Consider the following 20767-nt stretch of genomic DNA (forward strand, 5'->3'; position numbering starts at 1 on the left):
CTAGGTTTACAGGCATGAGCCACGATGCCCAGCCTGTCCAGGCTGGTCTTGATCCTCTGTCTTTAAGTGATCCTCCTGCCTTCTGAATAGCTGGGATTACAGGCATGAGCCACTGCTCCCAGCTCAGTTACTCTGTGTTAATGGCTCTTAAATCTCCATTTCTGAGCTAGATTTGCCTTCTGAGCTCCAGATTTTTATAAGCAACTATTTATTGATCTTTTCCATGTGTATGTCCCATAAGTACCTCAAACTCTAGTCCAAACCTGAAATCATCAAATATGCTTCTCCTTTGGGGTTCACTTAGTTGCTCAAACTTGAAATCATCTTTGATTCCTCTTTCCATTCAATATCACATCAACCATTCACCAAATGCTACAGATACTACCCTCTAAATATCTCTCAATTTTTATAAGCATATTTAAATTAGTAAATTTAAAAACATGTTTAAGGCCGGGCACAATGGCTCACGCCTGTAATCCTAGCACTCTGGGAGGCTGAGGCGTGCGGATTGCTCGAGGTCAGGAGTTCGAAACCAGCCTGAGCAAGAGCGAGACCCTGTTTCTACTATAAATAGAAAGAAATTAATTGGCCAACTAATATATATAGAAAAAATTAGCCAGGCGTGGTGGCGCATGCCTGTAGTCCCAGCTACTTGGGAGGCTGAGGCAGCAGGATTGCTTGAGCCCAAGAGTTTGAGGCTGCTGTGAGCTAGGCTGACACCACGGCACTCACTCTAGCCTGGGCAACAAAGCGAGACTCTGTCTCAAAAAAATAAAATAAAATAATAAAAACACGTTTAATATTTCAAATCATTTGACTCTTTTCCATCCCCATTGCCAACCCCCCACTTCTGATATACAAATCATATCATATCTTTCATCTGGACCATTGCCAAACTGAAATTTATGCTTACCCTCTCCAATTCATTTGATATCTCACAGTCAGAGTAATCTTTTTATAAAGCATATCAGAACACATTACCCCCTGCTCAAAAGCAAGTCCTGTAAGATAAACTGCAAAATCCTTATCCCTGAGGGCCTCTATAAATGATGAGATCCTCATCAATAAACCTGTGCTTACATTTGCAACATCATTTCATCTATTACCAATCTCCCTTTGACTATCTGCTTTGGCCATCCTGGACTTCTTTCAGATCCTCAGTTACATCTCAGACTTTAGTCATCTAGGCCTATGAATAGACAGTTCCTTCTGCCTGGAATACTTACTTCTAACATACTCCTTTTGTAAGGAGACTTCACCTAGCTAATTCCTACTCACCCTTCAGGTCTCAATTTAAACTTCCTTTTCTCGGGAAGACCCCCCCCAAATTATATTATGGTCTTATTGCACTCCACTGTAATCTGTGAGTGGACACAAACTCTAGGTTGCTCCCATATCCCCATCTCCTGATGTTCATACTCTTGTGTGATCCCTTCCCTTAAGCATAAGCAGGATCCATGATTTGCATCTAACAAATACAATATGGCAAAAATGACTTTAACCTAAATTAAAAACATTTTTAAAAAATTAACTGTAACATAATGTAATGATGTTACATAAGATTATAACCCATTTTGGTAGGAGACACTCATTTGCTGGCTTTGAGGAATAAGCAGCCACATTGTGTTCTGTCAAATGGAAAAGGCAGCCTCCAGCAAGAACCTGAGGCCCGTAATTCAGCAGATTGTAAAGAACTGAATGCTTCCAACAACCACAACAATCACATGAGTTTAGTAGCAGATTCTCCCCCAGTTAAGCTTCAGATAAGATGGCAGCCCTAGTTGATACCTTGACTACAGCTTTGTGAAACCTTGAAGGAGACACAGTCATGTCAGACTTGGAGTCTTAAACTACAAAAACAGATATAATAAATGTGTGCTCTTTTAAATCCACTGCATTTGTGGTAATATTGTTAACACAAATTGTTGTAACAATTGTTATGTAGCAATAGATAACTAATATTCTATGCTTCCCTTTGTGTTGCCCTCATTACTCTTATAATTACTTAATGTATTTATCATTAGGTTATAAACTTCATGAGGATGGGAATAAGATAATCATCACAGTATCTCAGCATTTAGCACAGTAAGATATAGAGGAACCACAATATATTGACAGAATGAATTAATGAATGAATGAATGCCTTAGTGCCAGCCACAGTGCTATATCTTAGAGAAACAAAAGTAAGTACAACATGGTCCCTATTCCCATGAAGCTTAATGCTAAGGAGGATAGCAGACACTTTAAATAGATAATTTCAGCAGAATATAATAAAGATAACACGGGTTTCTGTGAAGATTCAGAATATGGGCACCTAAGTCAAATTACAAGTGTCCAGGGAGGAAAGAGGAGAGAATCTTCTCCCAAAAGCAGTAAGACAAACAAGGCTTTTTTTGGTGACCAAATCAACACTATGAGGAGCACTCTCTCAGGGTTCATTTCATTACCAATAATGCCTTTAAATATAATCTGTTTCCAAAGCAACAGAATATTTTGGTAAGGTAGGCTTAAAAATAAGTAGCCATCTTGTGATGTGACAAGACACATCTTAAGTACTGTATAACCTGAAAATCTGTGATTTCAAAGTAGTTCAGTTAATCTTCTCAAGGAATATCTGATGTTTAGGAATCAACTCTTGAGAGATTATTTATGTAATCAGCATTTACACTGATCGGATGATATGATTTTTTTAAAAACTGAGACAGAGTCTTGCTCTGTCACCCCAGATGGAGTGCAGTGGCATCATCATAGCTCACTGCAACCTCAAACTCCTGAGCTCAAGTGATCCTCCTACTTCAGCTTCCCAAGTAGCTGGGCTACAGGCTAATTTTTTCTATTTTTAGTAGAGAGAGGGTCTCCCTCTTGCTTAGGCTGGCTGGTCTTGAACTCCTGAGCCCAAATGATCCTCCTGCCTCAGCCTCCCAGAGTGCTAGGATTACAAGCATGAGCCATCATGCCTGCCCAGATAATATGATCTTATATACAGAAAATTCTAAAAACTCCACACATACAAGACTATTAAAACAAATAAAATAGTTCAGCAAGGTTACAGGATACAACATCAATACATAAATAGCAATTGCATTTCTCTATCCTAGCAATAAACAATCTGAAAATGAAATTTAAAATGATTCTATTTACAACAGCATCAAAACTTAAGAGTCAAAACTATAAAGATGCTAAACATTACTAGTCATTAGGAATATGTAAATCAACCACAATGAGATGCTACTTCACACCCACTAGGATGGCTATAATAATTAAGAGGAAAAGAGAGAGAAAGAGAAAATAACAAGGACTGACAAAGTTGTAGAGAAATTAGAACCTTTATATATTGCTGGTGGGAATGTTAAATGATGCATCTACTGTGAAAAAGTTTGGTAGTATTTTGAAAATTAAAACATAGAATTACTATATGACCCAGCAATTCTACTCCTAGGTATATAACCAAAAGAACTTAAAAAAGACATTCAAATACTTACATATAAATGTTCATAGCAACACTACTTACAACACCAAAAGGTAGAAACAACCCAAATGCCCATCAACAGATGGATATATAAACAAAATACGATATTGACCATAAAAAAGAATGAAGTACTAATAGATACTATAACATGGATGAACATTGAAAACATTATGCCAAGTAAAAGAAGTCACCACAAAAGGCTATGTATTGTATGATTCCATTTATATGAAATGTCCAGAATATGCAAATCTATACAGATAAGAAGTAGATTAGTGATTGCCAGGGGCTGGGAGAAGGGAGAAATGGAAAGTGACTATTAATGAGAACAGAGTTTCTTTTTAGGATGATAAAAATATTCTAAAGTTAGTGGTGACAGATGCACAACCTTGTGACTATAATAAAAAACACTAAATTATTTATTTTCTTTTTTCCACTTAGACACAGAAAGTGGAAATTATTTATTTGAAAAGGAAGACTTTTATAGTATGTGAATTATTTCTCAGTAAAGTTGTTATTTTAAAAAATTTATATTGATACTTTGTTCTAGAATGGGATTCCAGGTTTTATAGCTTTTGTAATACAAAAGACTTATCTCATGGGTAATGAGGGTACTTGAGTTATCTTAAGAAACTGGAATAATCATTTCCTAACAAGATTTCCAGGAAGGAGACTTTCTAGGAAGTCTCCAATTATACTCCTAAACAAGGACTAGTATAAAAAGAAAATAAGAGCCTTCTACTGTATCCCAACAAAAACACTTTTTTGTATATGCCTGTACCCTCAAGCACTCTTAATTTGAAATATTAAACAAGTTGTCAGCCACTGCTACACTAGAGCTAAACAGATTTTCTACTTACCAGAGGATAAGAGGCTAGGGCCATTATGCCACTTGTTTTTACATTTTTCTCTCTCACAAGTGTATACACAAACACGTGTGTCACCTTCACTTACACATACTTCAGTTCTTCACTAAATAGATTTCACTAACATCCAAAATGTTCCAATTTTCTTAGAAACAATGAAAGTACTCTAATCTCTGTTTCATGGTTTTTAAAAAAAGATTAACAAAAGAAAATATTTGAAGCTCATAAATGGTTTTAAATGTAAACCCAATCTGTTTTGCTTCTAAAAGTATATTTTTCCCAAATGCAGTAATGGAGGTCATAAAATACATTCATCTTTTCTAATGCTTCTAGGCCAGGGTTTCATAAGCTTAGCACTATTGACATTTTGGGCAGAATAATTCTTTGTTGCAGGGGCTGTCCTGTGCATTGTAGATAGTTTAGCAGCATCCCTGGCCTCTACCCACTAAATGCCAGTAGCACCCTCTCCTCAGTTGTGACAACCAAAAATGTCTCCAATTGACAAATGTGCCCTGGGAGGCAAAATTGTCCCCAGTTGAGAGCTGCTGCTCTAGTCTATCTACCTTAATTATTTCCTAACAGAGCAATTTAAACTTATCATTAAACTCACAAACAAATAAAAAGATTTTTTTGAAATACAGAAGCTAAATACATTTAAAAGAGGAGGGGTTTTGTTTGTTTTTTATAAATCTATTTCTGGAACTATTATAAAACTAATATTTTAAATACATTTTTAAATTATTCATATATATTCCAAAATGTACAGTATGGAAAAAATAGAACTATGCCTCACTACTAATGAATTTAGATTTCCTTCTATACATACATATCAGGATATAAAAGTACTGGTGCTTTTCTCTTTCTCTCTCATAATCAATAAATTGTAGGTATTGAAAAGGAACTCTATCTTCCAAATTTTCTACTTCTACCATGGTAATCTGTAGAACAATGATAATTAATTGCAACCTAAAATACACATCACCTGATAGAAAGTTAGTATTTTTTTGAGGTCCTAAGAGATTAAAGTCCATAAAGATAACCCAAATTTAGCCAATAAAATTAGCAGGTTAATTTAAGAAATATGTTGTTACTACTGACAGTCACAATCTAAAGGAGCCTAAGTTCCTTCCAAAGCAACTGCTCAAATAGATGTTTTTATAGCTATATAACTAAATAAGATTGCTTAAGACAAGATAATTTTTAAAAATAATTTTGGTAAAGAAAATGACAAATTATTCTAATTATAACTTATGGGGTTACTACTGACCCATACAATGTATAATACAATGAAGATCATGAGAACTTTGCTAGTCATGGTTTTTCACCTTTCATAAAATATAGCCTAAAAGGTTTTTCTGTTTGTTTTGAGACAGTGTCTCACTTTGTCACCCAGTCTAGACTGCAGTGGCACAATCATAGCTTATTGCAGCCTCAAACACCTAGACTCAAGCAATCCCCCTGCCTCAACCTCCCAAGTAGCTAGGACTACAGGCGCATACCACCATGCCCGGTTACTGTTTTTATTTTTATTTTTGTAGAGACAGGGTCTTGCTATGTTGCCCAGGCTGGTCTCAAACCCTTGTCCTCAAGCAATCCTCTGCCTCAACCTCTCAGAGAGTTGGGATTACAGGTATGAGCCACCATGCTTGGCCTTTATAAATAAGTGTTTGTTACTTATCTAGAGCCAGGCTTTAGAATTAAATGAAGAAGAGTATAAACTGAACAGATAATATAACTAAAATCGATTTTTAAGGATGACCAGAATGTCCTAAATTCCAAAACTGAATTAGTTTAAATAAGTTATTGTAAATAAGCTACATAAATCCACATTCCTTACTGTAAAGTCATCCATCAACCAATCTTCTTTCTGCTATCTAGGACAACTGAAAGTCCTTAAGTCACCTGCATAATTTGTATCTCCCATACCAGAAGTCAAGTATTTCCTTATATTGCCACTAATACACTTTTTATTTAATCAGACCTTTAAAGCTCTATGACCATCTGTACTTTGTAATCAAAGATAAAAACTAACCACCACCTATCTATGCACTATAGCTATTAGATCAGGGTTGACAAACTTTTTCTGTAAAGGGTCAAACAGTAAATATCTTAGACTCTGAGGGCCATATGGTCTCTGTTACAACTCTTCAACTCTGCCACTGTAGCAGAAGGGAAGCCACAGAAAATACATTAACAAATGGGTGCAGATGTGTTCTAATAAAACTTTATTTGCAAAAATAAGCAGCAGGCCAGATTCAGTCCAAGGGCTATAGTTTGCTAAACCCTTTATCAGACTATTACAACTGATAAAAAATAAACATACCTATTCTTCCCTTTCCTGATGATAATGGTCTCACCATAAAATTAACTAATTACTTTCTAAAACACCATAAAATACAATCAACTAGCTTTCTCCTATTTTGTAATAGGCATTCATAGCAAAATAATGCTATCCCTATTGCCTTCATGAGAAACAAGAACCAACTATGAGAATTGGGTTTAAGATTCAAACTTCTAATATACACACTTCACAGAAACCAGGAGTTTGAGGTTGCAGTGAGCTATGATGACACCACTGCACTATAGCTGGGGTGACAGAGTGAAACTCTATCTCAAAAACAAAAACAACAACAAAAAAGAAGACATTTCAATCAGTGGGAAAGATGTCAAATATATAGTAAATATTAGTGGTACAACCAAATAACCATCCTGAAAAATAAATTCATTCCAAAAATGAATTTAAATATTTATATTTAAATATAAATAGTAAATGTCTTCCTAAATAATAAAAGAAATAAAAGCCAGAAATGAGAAGATAAAGACAATAAACAAAATAAACTATTTCTAAGCCGGGCGCGGTGGCTCACGCCTGTAATCCTAGCACTCTGGGAGGCTGAGGCGGGCGGATTGCTCGAGGTCAGGAGTTCGAAACCAGCCTGAGCAAGAGCAAGACCCAGTCTCTACAATAAATAGAAAGAAATTAATTGGCCAACTAATATATATAGAAAATTAGCCGGGCATGGTGGCGCATGCCTGTAGTCCCAGCTACTCAGGAGGCTGAGGCAGAAGGATTGCTTGAGCCCAGGAGTTTGAGGTTGCTGTGAGCTAGGCTGATGCCACGGCACTCACTCTAGCCTGGTCAACAAGCGAGACTCTGTCTCAAAAAAAAAACAAAAAAAAAACTATTTCTATATTGCAAAAATTGTTAGAAGCTAGTTTTGTAAAAAACTGAAAAGCTTAGAAAATATCTATATTCATAATACAGATAAATGGTTAATTTTCCAAAATATAAGGGAGTTTTATCAAGCAGTAAGATTAAAAAACAACCTTGTAGGCTGGGCGCAGTGGCTCACGCCTGTAATCCAGGCTCTCTAGGAGGCCTAGGCGGCGGATCGTTTGAGCTCAGGAGTTCAAGACCAACCTGAGCAAGAGCGAGACACCGTCTCTACTAAAAATAGAAAGAAATTAATTGGCCAACTAACATATACAGAAAAAATTAGCCGGGCATGGTGGTGCATGCCTATAGTCCCAGCTACTCCGGAGGTTGAGGCAGGAGGATTGCTTGAACCCAGGAGTTTGAGGTTGCTGTGAGCTAGGCTGACACCATGGCACTCACTCTAGCCTGGGCAATAAAGTGAGACTCTGTCTCAAAAAAAAAAAAAAAACAACCTTGTAGAAAAAAATGAGTATTTTGTGCCATGTAGATTTCTAGGCATTGGGGATGCAGCAGTGCACAGAGATAAAAGAGATAAAAATCCCTGCCCCCATTGAACTTAACACTTTAGTGGACATTTTCTTGGAGCAGGTAAGTAAGTAAATAAATAAATTTTTAAAAATGAAGGCCCTAATCAGGACTTTCATCTCTTTACCAGAAAAGTACTTATTTATGCATAGAATATCTCCAGAAGGGTATGTAAGGAACTGTTAATATTGGTTGCCTCCATAAAGGAAAGCCTGAGGGGCAAAAGAAGGTAGATGATTTTTCATTAATTAGCCTTTTATATCTTTTGAGTTTGTACTGTGTAAATGTAATTTTTAAAACAAATTCAATTAAAATTAAACAAAATTAGGCCAGGTGTGGTGGCTCATGCCTGTAATCCTAGCACTCTGGGGGGCCGAGGCAGGAGGATCGCTCAAGGTCAGGAGTTCGAGACCAGCCTGAGCAAGAGCGAGACCCCGTCTCTACTAAAAAATAGAAAGAAATTATATGGATAGGCCGGGCGCTGTGGCTCACGCCTGTAATCCTAGCTCTTGGGAGGCCGAGGCGGGCGGATTGCTCAAGGTCAGGAGTTCAAAACCAGCCTGAGCAAGAGCGAGACCCCGTCTCTACTATAAATAGAAAGAAATTAATTGGCCAATTGATATATATATAAAAAATTAGCCGGGCATGGTGGCGCATGCCTGTAGTCCCAGCTACTCGGGAGGCTGAGGCAGAAGGATCGCTCGAGCCCAGGAGTTTGAGGTTGCTGTGAGCTAGGCTGACGCCACGGCACTCACTCTAGCCTGGACAACAAAGGGAGACTCTGTCTCAAAAAAAAAAAAAAAAAAAAAAGAAATTATATGGATAACTAAAAATATATAGAGAAAAAATTAGCCAGACATGGTGGTGCACACCTGTAGTTCCAGCTACTTGGGAGCCTAAGGCAGAAGGATTGCTTAAGCCCAGCAGTTTGAGGTTGCTGTGAGCTAGGCTGATGCCACGGCACTGTAGTCCATGCAACAGAGTGAGACTCTGTCTCAAAAAAAAAAAAAAAAAAAAAAGATATAATTAAGAAAACAAATAGTTTACAAAAGAAAAATAAAGCAATTGAATTTTTTTTTTTTTTTTTTTTGTGGATGAGGTTCTGGAGCCCCAAGAGAGGGGGGCCCCAGAAGTTGCCCTGAAATTTTTTTAAAAACACAATGGATATAAACAACAAAGTAGATGCAAATGAAAAGAGAATTAGGTAATTAGAGAAGTGAGCTGAGAATCACCCCCTCCTCACAAAGGCGAAATAAAAAATATGAAAGAGAAATTAAGAGACATGAGTCCTTGCCTGCGAGAGTGGCCGCCGCGTTGGTGCTCTGGGGCTTGGACCCTGGCTAGCCAGAAAATAAACCTCCTCTTGTGTGATTGCAAAAAAAAAAAAAAAAAAAAAGAGACATGAAAGATAGCATGAGACCATCTGGGTGGATGTGGTGGCTTATGCCTATAATCCTAGCACTCTGGGAGGCCCAGGTGGGAGGATCCCTCGAGGTCAGAAGTTTGAGACCAGCCTGAGCAAGAGCAAGACCCGTCTCTACTAAAAATAGAAAGAAATTAGCTAGACAACTAAAAAATACATATATAAACAAAAATTAGCCGGGCAGGGTGGCGCATGCCTGTAGTCCCAGCTACTCGGGAGGTTAAGGCAGAAGGATTGCTTAACCCCAGCAGTTTGAGGTTGCTGTGAGCTAGGCTGATGCCATGGCACTCTAGCCCAAACAACAGAGCAAGAGTCTGTATCAAAAAAAAAAAAAAAGAAAGAAAGAAAGATAGTATGAGACAATGCAATATTCATATAATGGGACTTGAAGAGACCAGAGAAAAATAGAATTTGAAAGGATAATGCTCAAGAATTTTCTAAAATTGAAGACAGACAAGAGTTCTTAAACTGAAAGTATACCAGAAAGAAAGAAAGAAAAGACTAACTGAAATAGAGTAACAACTAGACTAAGATTTAATTTATTAGCACCAACAGAGGTCAGTAAAAGAAAAAAAGGAAGGTTTTCTGAACCTGGCGAAGCAGGAGGCGCCATCATGGGAGTCGATATCCGCCACAACAAGGACCGAAAGGTTCGTGGCAAGGAGCCCAAGAGCCAGGACATTTACCTAAGGCTTTTGGTCAAGCTGTACAGGTTTCTGGCCAGACGAACCAACTCCACCTTCAACCAGGTTGTGCTGAAGAGGTTGTTTATGAGTCGCACCAATCGGCCACCTCTGTCCCTTTCCCGCATGATCCGGAAGATGAAGCTTCCTGGCCGGGAAAACAAGACCGCTGTGGTAGTGGGGACCATAACCAATGATGTGCGGGTTCAGGAGGTCCCCAAACTGAAGGTGTGTGCACTGTGTGTGAGCAGCCGAGCCTGCAGCCGCATCCTCAAGGCCGGGGGCAAGGTCCTCACCTTCGACCAGCTGGCCCTGGACTCCCCCAAGGGCGGTGGCACCATCCTGCTTTCTGGTCCTCGAAAGGGCCGGGAGGTGTACCGGCATTTTGGCAAGGCCCCAGGAACCCCGCACAGCCACACCAAACCCTATGTCCGCTCCAAGGGCCGGAAGTTGCAGCGTGCCAGAGGCCGACGGGTCAGCCGAGGCTACAAAAACTAACCCTGGACCCCACTCTCCTATTAAAAAGATTTTGGAGCCGGGCGCGGTGGCTCACGCCTGTAATCCTAGCACTCTGGGAGGCTGAGGCGGGTGGATTGCTCGAGGTCAGGAGTTCCAAACCAGCCTGAGCAAGAGCAAGACCCCGTCTCTACCATAAATAGAAAGAAATTATTTGGCCAACTAATATATATAGAAAATTAGCCGGACATGGTGGCGCATGCCTGTAGTCCCAGCTACTCGGGAGGCTGAGGCAGAAGGATTGCTTGAGCCCAGGAGTTTGAGGTTGCTGTGAGCTAGGCTGACGCCACGGCACTCACTCTAGCCTGGTCAACAAGCGAGACTCTGTCTCAAAAAAAAAAAAAAAAAGGAAGGTCACTAAGCGTGGTGGTGCATGCCTATACTCCCAGCTATTCAGAGGCTGAGGCCAGAGAATAACTGGAGCCCAAGAGCTCAAATCCAGCATGGCAACACAGCGAGACCCTGTCTTTTAAAAAATAAAAAAAGAGTATGTTCAAAGCCCTGAGGATAAGAACTGTTGTCCTAAATTGTACACTTATTAAATTACCATTTAGTAGTTTATCCACGGACTGCAAACTAGTACAACCTCAGTGGAAAGTAATATGGAGATACATCAAAGAACTACAAGTAGAACTATCATTTGATCCAGCGATCCCATTACTGGGCAACTCTACCCAAAAGAACAAAAGACATTCTATGAAAAAGACTGGGCTGGGTGCAGTGGCTCACGCCTATAATCCTAGCACTCTGGGAGGCCGAGACAGGTGGATAGCTCAAGGTCAGGAGTTCAAGACCAGCCTGAGCAAGAGTGAGACCCCATCTCTACTATAAATAGAAAAATTAATTGGCTAACTAAAAATATATATATATATATATATATATATACATATATATATATATATATATATATAAATTAGCTAGGCATGGTGGTGCATGCTTGTAGTCCCAGCTACTTGGAAGGCTGAGGCAGGAGGATCACTTGATCCCAAGAGTGTGAGGTTGCTGTGAGCTATGCTAATGCCACAGCACTCCAGCCAGGACAACAGAAGTGAGACTCTATCTCAAAAAAAAAAAAAAAAAAAAAAAGATATCTGCATTCGAATGTTTATAGCAGCACAATTCACAATTGCAAATATTGTGGAAACAACCCAAGTGCCTATCAATATATGAGTGGATTAATAATGCAGTATATGTATACCATGGAGTTCTACTCAGCCACAAAAAAAATGGTGATATAGCACCTCTTGTATTATCCTAGATAGAGCTGGAACCCATCCTACTAAGTAAAGGATCACAAGAATGGAAAAATAAGCACTACATGTACTCACCATCAAATTGGTTTTAACTGATCAACACTTAAATGCACAGATAGTAATAACATTCATCGGGTGTTGTGCAGATGGGACGAGGGAGGAGGGAAAGGATCTATTCACACCTAAAGGGTGCAGTGCACAATGTCTGGGGGATGGACACTTGAAGCTCTGACTCAGGTGGGGCAAAGGCAATATATGTAACTTAAACATTTGTACTGCCATAATGTGCTGAAATTTTTTAAAAAAATAAAAAAATAAAAAGAGTTTATTCAGTATAAAGATAGAAGCAATCACAACAAATATAAACAGATTACAATCTCTGTCTCTTTTTATAAGGGCAAATTTATTTATTTGTTTGTTCATTCATTCATTTTGAGATCGGGTCTATGTTGCCCAGGCTGCTCTTTTTTTTTTTTTTTTTCTTTAGACAGAGTCTCACTCTGTTGCCCAGGCTAAAGTGTCATGGCATCAGCCTAGCTCACAGCAACCTCCAACTCCTGGGCTCAAGTGATCCTCCTGCTTCAGCCTCCCGAGTAGCTGGGACTACAGGCATGCGCCACCATGCCCAGCTAATTTTTTTTCAATATATTTTTTTTAGTCGGTCAATTAGTTTCTTTCTATTTTTAGTAGAGATGGGGTCTCGCTCTTGTTCAGGCTGGTTTCAAACTCCTGACCTTGAGCAATCCACCTGTGTCGGCCTCCCAGAGTGCTAGGATTACAGGCATGAGCCACCACGCCCGTCTAGGCTGGTCTTGAACTCCTGGACTCAAGCAATCTTCTAGCCTCAGCCTCCTGAGTATTTGGGATTACAGGCACACACTACTGCACCCAGTTTACAAGAGCAAATGTAATTTTGGATTAAAAAAAAATCTAAATATAAAACTGTTTCCATAAAACATACTATTACAGATGGAATAAAAATAGAGATGAAAAAAGATATACCAGGAAAAAAACTAACAAATATAACAATATATATATAGGCAAATGCTTACAATGAGGAAGAAAATATGTAATGTTAGTGGCAAAATAAGAAAAAAACTAAAAGCATAAAATGGACCAAAAATGGACAACTCATATGGATAAAGTATACAATCCATCTATAGTATATAATCCAATAATAATCATGAGCTGCTATTAATATATACCTCACAAGATAGCCTAGGCCGGGCGAGGTGGCTCATGCCTGTAATCCTAGCACTCTGGGAGGCCGAGGTGAGTGGATTGCTCGAGGTCAGGAGTTTGAAATCAGCCTGAGCAAGAGCGAGACCCCGTGTCTACTATAAATAGAAAGAAATTAATTGGCCAACTAGTATATATAGAAAAAATTAGCCAGGCATGGTGGCGCATGCCTGTAGTCTCAGCTACTAGGGAGGCTGAGGCAGGATTGCTTGAGCCCAGGAGTTTGAGGTTGCTGTGAGCGAGGCTGACGCCACTCTAGCCTGGGCAACAAAGCGAGACTCTGTCTCAAAAAAAAAAAAAAAAAAAAAGATGGCCTAGAAACAACTAATAGAAACACAACGAGAAACCCCTAAGACTTTTTCTAAGACATAGATCAATTAGACCAAAATAAGGCCATAGAATAATTGAACAACACAGTAAAAAAAGCATCTAAGAGAGAGATATATTGAACTTTATACAAACAAAAACAAAATTCATATTTATTTCATATACATGTGGGGTATCAAAAAAATCCGACCATGTATTAGGCCAAAACAAAATTGAAATATACTCCTAAAATCAGACATAACATAGGCCATTTTCTCTGATCATGATGCACTAAAATTAGAAATTAAATACCAAAAAATTTGCAAAAATTTCACAATATAGAATTTTTTTTTTTTAGACAGAGTCTCATGCTGTCACCTGGGTAGAGTGCAGTGGCATTATCGTAGCTCACTGCAACCTGGACTCAAGCAATCCTCCTGCCTCAGCCTCTCAAGTAGCTGGGACTACAGGCATGTGCCATGATGCCTGGCTAATTTTCTTTTTTTTTTTTTTTTTTTGAGACAGAGTCTCACTTTCTTGCCCAGGCTAGAGTGAGTGCCGTGGCGTCAGCCTGGCTCACAGCAACCTCAATCTCCTGGCCTCAGCGATCCTACTGCCTCAGCCTCCCTAGTAGCTGGGACTACAGGCATTCGCCACCATGCCCGGCTAATTTTTTTTTTTTTGTATATATATTTTTAGTTAGTCAATTAATTTCTTTCTATATTTTGGTAGAGACGGGGTCTTGCTCAGGCTGGTTTTGAACTCCTGACCTCGAGCAATCCGCCCGCCTCGGCCTCCCAGAGTGCTAGGATTACAGGCGTGAGCCACCGCGCCCGGCCTAATTTTCTATTTTTAGTAAAGATGGTGTCTTGCTCTTGCTCAGACTGGTCTCAAACTCCTAAGCTCAAGCCATCCTCCCACCTCAGCCTCTCAGAGTGCTAGGATTATAGGTGCAAGCCACTGCACCTGGCCAAAATCTTAAAACTTATATAATTCTTCAATTATAAAAGAAATCAAACCAAATTATATATAGAAATGAGAAAACATAAACCTGTGATATGGCCAACTCAAGAGGAAACATTAAAGTTTAAATGTATATATATTAGAAAATATGAAATACTAGAAAAAACTGAAATAAGTATAAAATTCCAGAAGCTAGAGAACAAACAAAAAGGCCCAAGAAAGTGAGCAAAAGAAAGTAATGAAGACAGAATCATCAAACATTGAACCATAAAACACACACAAGCACATAAACAGAAGATAATCAGTAGAATCAAAAGGTAATTATTTGACGGTCAGGTTCTTCCCAGGGTGGAGTTATAAGCAGGTTTGGCAAACAAACACAGTCAAACTTCCCTGGTATAGGGAAGATACAGGGGCAGGACCAAAGAGACTTCACAGCTTTAATATATCCCCACCCCATAGAATCCTTCATTTCTTATGCCTTCCCTTTATCAATAACAACAGCTAATCTAAAATTAAAAAGGGAAATCTTTTGAAAGGAAACATAACATAAATTGTGTTAAGTGTGATTTAAAAAATAGAAATAAGATACAAATAAATCACATTAAAGAAAGAAGATAAAAAAGCAAAGAAGATAAAAAAGATATAGACATGTTTGGTAATCACTATATTATAATTATTAGGCTTAGCTGCAAACAATAGAGATCAAATTTTTAAAAGTCTTAAACAATATTTTTTCTCACTTAAAAGTCTAGAGGAGGCAGTACAAGGCCAGGAGGTATGTTCCATATAGCCTTGGAGACGTAGGCTTTAGCTTGTTGCTTTGCCACAGATGGTCTCCATTTCCAAGGCAACCTCATTATCCAATACGAAAAAAGGGAAAAGGCCGAGCGCAGTGGCTCATGCCTGTAATCCTAGCACTCTGGGAGGCCGAGGCGTGCGGATAGCTCAAGGTCAGTTGTTCAAAACTAGCCTGAGCAAGAGCAAGACCCCGTCTCTACTATAAATAGAAAGAAATTAATGGCCAACTAATATATATAGAAAAAATTAGCCAGGCATGGTGGCACATGCCTATAGTCCCAGCTACTTGGGAGGCTAAGGCAGAAGGATTGCTTGAGCCCAGGAGTTTGAGGTTGCTGTGAGCTAGGCTGACGCCATGGCACTCACTCTAGCCTGGGCAACAAAGCGAGACTCTGTCTCAAAAAAAAACAAAAAACAAAAAACTCTCCAGACCAAAATTTCTCAAACCATCAACGTAGTATGCGTTCATTAGCCACATCTTTCCCAACCGCTTTGTTGATATTTTGAACTATCTGTGCTGCATTGATTCTATGACAGAACTCATATTAGAAAATAACGTGAATTTCTTACTTATCCATGGTTTCACAAAATTGCTCTTAAAAAATTTGAAAGATAGGCCGGGCGCTGTGGCTCACGCCTGTAATCCTAGCTCTTGGGAGGCCGAGGCGGGCGGATTGCTCAAGGTCAGGAGTTCGAAACCAGCCTGAGCAAGAGCGAGACCCCGTCTCTACTATAAATAGAAAGAAATTAATTGGCCAACTGATATATATATATAAAATTAGCCGGGCATGGTGGCGCATGCCTGTAGTCCCAGCTACCCGGGAGGCTGAGGCAGAAGGATCACTCGAGCCCAGGAGTTTGAGGTTGCTGTGAGCTAGGCTGACGCCACGGCACTCACTCTAGCCTGGGCAACAAAGCGAGACTGTCTCAAAAAAAAAAAAAAAAAAATTTGAAAGATAATCACAAGCCAAAATGTGTTTGAAAGACACATGTTTGAAAGATGTACCTTCACAATAAAAATAAGACAAGAAATGTCAAAGTGAAACATCACAGATATCAACTGTCAAACTTAGCACTTAAGGAAATTGGACATTTCATACTTAATAACCTATGTTGCAGTGATGGGAGTCTATAGAAGTTCTCTTCTGCTTGCTTCAATTTTCTCAGTGAATTAGGAAGCAATTCACTAATTACTGACAATGAGGACTAGAGAGGAAATACTAGGATTTGATGAGAGAAGAAAAGGTACAAAATAATCTTCTGGGAGAGTGAATGAACTTGGGAAATATGATTGCTTGGGATCATTAGTGGTTCAATTTTTTTTTGAGACAGGGTCTTGCTATGTTGCCCAGGCTATTATCAAACGCCTGGCCTCAAGCAAGCCTCATGAGTAGCTGGGATGACAAGCACATGCCACTATGCCCAGCTATCAATTTTATTAAAGATAAGCAAACAAAAAACTATATGTGTGGGAGTATGTATACATATACATATATGGGTGTGTATATATATATAATTTTTATATATATGTAAGGTGTGTGCATAATATATGTGTAAGCACAGAAAGGATCCAGAAGTATACATCCCAAATTAATAGTGATTATCATTGGGGAATATATATACACATATAAACACACACATATATGTGGGTGGGGGCAGAGGTGGTATGAAAGAGATTCCTATATTATTTTGAATTTTTGATCAGTATGTATTATTTTCAGGATTAAAACAAAATATCTTAAAGTTAATAAATAGCTTGAAAAGAGAGTTTAGAACAGTGTTCAAGATCCACAGCACCATGACTAGGCATAGCCCATGTCCTAACTAAATACAACTATCAACTCTTTGCAGTAAATCTGATCATCAGCAAGACAATATGAGAAAAGCTGAGGCATCACTCACCTTGAATACTTCAGAAAAGAAGCCAGACCCTATTTTTTCACAGGTGAAATCATCCAAACGCGTCAGTCTGGAAAAGGCACTTATAAGAGCTCGATATGAAGATGGCCAAACTCTTCCCACCTGGGTCATGTTCCCATCCCCTCCACCACCTCCTTCAAATTCTTCAAGACGCTCCACACGTGGAGGAAATCCTGCAATTGAATTCCGTTTGCTCCGATCCATAGTCTCAATAAACACTTTTTTCTTCTTTTAAGAAGGAACTCCGCACATAAATTTTTGTTGAATTTTACTTCTCTTCTGGTTTGACACTAAACAAAAAATAAAAAATATATTTCTTGAAACCATTAATGAATAAATACATGCAAAGCAATGCATGCTCAATGCAAAAATACTTCCTTTCACATCCTAGCTCCGGGTTTTCAGATCTAAAAAATACTTTATGCCTTTATCCTCAAACAACACTGATATATTTAAAGCCCAGGATATACTCAGTGTTTAACATGAGTAGAATATAATGAAGATCATCAATTACATTCTAAGTAACAAAATAACAATGATAATTAATATCTATCATTGATTGAACACCTATTTCCAGGAAACATAGTATAAGAGCTGACATATGTCATTTGATTCTCATATAATCCATGATATAAGGATTATTATGTTCATTTCACAGAGAGATCAAGAAATCAGTCACTAAATGGCAGAGATAAAATTAAATTACAAAGCCTATCTGATTCAAAAGCCTGTGTTCCTATCAGTGCCCTATATATCCTCATATAATTTTCCCTTTATTTGAAAAATTAAGTCCAAATATGCAAAGCAAAGATTATAAGGAGACTTCAAAATTATGTGTCATATAATTTTACAGGTTTGTGTTTTTCTTTTTCTGAGACAGGGTTTCACTCTGTTGCCCAGGCTAGAGTGCAATGATGTCATCACAGCTCACTGCAACCTCAAACTCCTAGGCTCAAGTGATCCTCCTACCTCAGCCTCGGGAGTAGCTGGGAATACAGGCATGTGCCCAGCTAATTTTTCTATTTTGGATAGAGACGGGGGGTCTAGACACGTTGCTCCTGAACTCACAGCCTCAAACAATCCCCTGGCCTCAGCCTCTCAAAAGTGCTAGGATGATAGGAATGAGCCACCATGCCCTGCCTATATTATATAATTTTAAAAGAAGAAAACTATATTCGAAAGCAATCTAAAAATCTAAATGGCACAGTCCAGTAGAAGTAACTATAGAAGGCTCTATCCCATCTGGTACATAACTAAGAATAAAAGCACAAACCTACATTTTCTTTTAGCCTGTCTCTCCCTACTTCTACTTTTTTTCCCACGAGACTTGATTGTGAGGGTTTTATGCAAAATATAACATGACTCTTGAATTAGTGATGCTTTCATAAACGTGGTAAATATCTACCCAGCCTACATCCACCACATCAACCAAGCCCTGCCATTCCAAGAATAGCAGCAGGGCCCCCTGGGCCATCCTTTCAACATAACCCTGCCTCTCTAGCCATAGCCAGAAGTCAGCACTATACTCAATATGGACCGATCACAGTTCCTTTCCTGGCAATTTGGAATTGTAATTAAGATATTCTAGCCTTAATATGGCTGCTTTCTAAAACAGAGACTACGTAAACTCAGGAGCTATTGACCGTTGACATTTTCCATCACACAAGGTGGAAGGCAGAAGTCGAGACACTGAGACTAATTTGCAAAGAAAAAAGAAAGAGACAAAGACACAAAGAAATTTTTTATTTCCCTATTGTGCTGTGAGGCCTAACTACATCCTGGCTTAAGGTTCCATGAAATATTCCTGCATCTTTAAAATAAATTATTTTTGCTTAAGCTAGTTTCACCACAGTCTTCAAAGAAGGAAGAATAATCTGAGTTCCCAAAGAATAAAACATTAAGTACCTCTTCTGAACATATGCCAAAAAGTGGCATCAGTACCACCAGACCTTTACAGTCACAAGAACAAAAATTTAGGGTTATAAGACCAAAAATGGTAGAGACCATCAAGTTCAGTCATTCATCTTATATTTGAAGAAACATAAGGCCCAGAAAGTAGAAATACTATAAGGAAATGCTATAAGCTATTTACTAGCAAAGCTAGACTTGGAACCAAGGAACCAAACGTAGTGCATTTCTTAAAGTGTGTCTGTTGATCATCTGCTTCAAATTACCTGAGGAGCTTGTTTAAAACCCAGAGTCCTGGGTCTCACCCTTGATCGACCTACTAACTCAAAATATCTTGGAATGAGGCCTGGAAATTTAACTAAGCTCCTCGGTGATTCCTATGTACACTAAGAGTTGACGATCCTCCCTCTACAGCAGAGAAGAGGACTATTAATAGCTTTTTTTTTTTTAAACACCAGGAATTTTACAAGCATTTTCTCATTTAAACCTCAAAATACTCCACCAAGGTAGATGTAATTTCCATCTTACAGAAAAAGAAATGTAGGCTCAGGAGGTTAAGTAATTTGCCTAAGGATACATAGCTGGTAAAACCAGAACTGGAACCAAACTCCATCCGCCACCAAAGCTCAAACTTTTTCCATTTCATTATTACTTAGTTCAGTGTTTTTCCACTATGAGAGTTACAAAGAGTTAAGCTAGTCATTTGGGTAGAAAAGAAGACAGAGACTTAAATGCAGAGGAATGCTAAGCTGATTATAATTTGGACAGAGAAGAAAAAAGAAACTTAACTTTAGAAAAATAAAAGATATTCAAGCAATATATAAAACATATGTAAAATATATAAAACATAGTTAAATATATAAAATATAGTTGCCTACTAAATTAAGTGAACAATCTGATAGGTTTGCCATCTACTGACTCTTTCATTTTTTGAGATATATTTCATTTTTATCAGAATACATTATTAACCTCTTCAGTGCCTTGAGGGTTCTCTAGGGGTGGGGAGATCCTAGTTTTCTGCACTAAAGCACAAAAGAGAATTGCTCATTGCAGCTCAACAGGTTTGATTTTGTATTTCTCAGCTAGGTAGGAGGAGGTAAGGAATTGCTAATTGCAACTGAGCTGGTTTGGTAAGAGTCCTGTTACAAGTTTTACAATAGCATAATAATAGACTGACAATTTTGATATTTTTGTTTTGAAAAATAAATAATGTATTTTGGCTCACAGCCCTTTTCAAGAGCAGGAAAAAATATTTTTAAAGTTATGTGCTTAAAGAGGCCAGGCGCGGTGGCTCACGCCTATAATCCTAGCACTCTGGGAGGCCAAGGTGGGCGGATAGCTGGAGGTCAAGAGTTCAAAACCAACCTGTGCAAGAGTGAGACCCCCGTCTCTACTATAAATAGAAAGAAATTAATTGGCCAACTAATATATACAGAAAAAATTAGCCGGGCACGGTGGCGCATGACTGTAGTCCTAGCTACTTGGGAGGCTGAGGCAGAAGGATTGTTTGAGCCCAGGAGTTTGAGGTTGCTGTGACCTAGGCTGATGCCACAGCACTCACTCTAGCCTGGGCAGCAAAGCAAGACTCTGTCTCAAAAAAAAAAAAAGAAAGTTATATGCTTAAAGAAACTCTTGCACATAAGCACAGGAGACCTGAACAAAGATACTCATTTCATTTTAC

At 38.6% G+C, this 20767-nt stretch overlaps 2 protein-coding genes across 4 annotated transcripts in view; one reads left to right on the forward strand and one right to left on the reverse strand.

The window, feature by feature from the left end:
• The window catches only part of TESK2 (testis associated actin remodelling kinase 2), a 130915-nt gene that overhangs the window by 84686 nt on the left and 25462 nt on the right, over nucleotides 1–20767 (reverse strand). For all 3 annotated transcript variants that reach the window (XM_075997733.1, XM_075997734.1, XM_075997735.1), the window contains one exon: nucleotides 17161–17468. In XM_075997733.1, coding sequence (XP_075853848.1) covers nucleotides 17161–17382 — 222 coding nt within the window. In that variant the 5' untranslated portion in view covers nucleotides 17383–17468. The remainder of the gene's footprint in view (nucleotides 1–17160; nucleotides 17469–20767) is intronic.
• On the forward strand, nucleotides 10086–10717 carry LOC105877463 (large ribosomal subunit protein eL18). Its single transcript, XM_012776007.3, has one exon. The coding sequence runs from the start codon at nucleotides 10112–10114 to the stop codon at nucleotides 10676–10678; it is 567 nt and encodes a 188-aa protein (XP_012631461.3). The 5' UTR covers nucleotides 10086–10111; the 3' UTR covers nucleotides 10679–10717.

Source organism: Microcebus murinus, chromosome 2 (genome assembly GCF_040939455.1).
Source record: "Microcebus murinus isolate Inina chromosome 2, M.murinus_Inina_mat1.0, whole genome shotgun sequence".
NCBI classification, from domain to species: Eukaryota; Metazoa; Chordata; class Mammalia; order Primates; family Cheirogaleidae; genus Microcebus; species Microcebus murinus.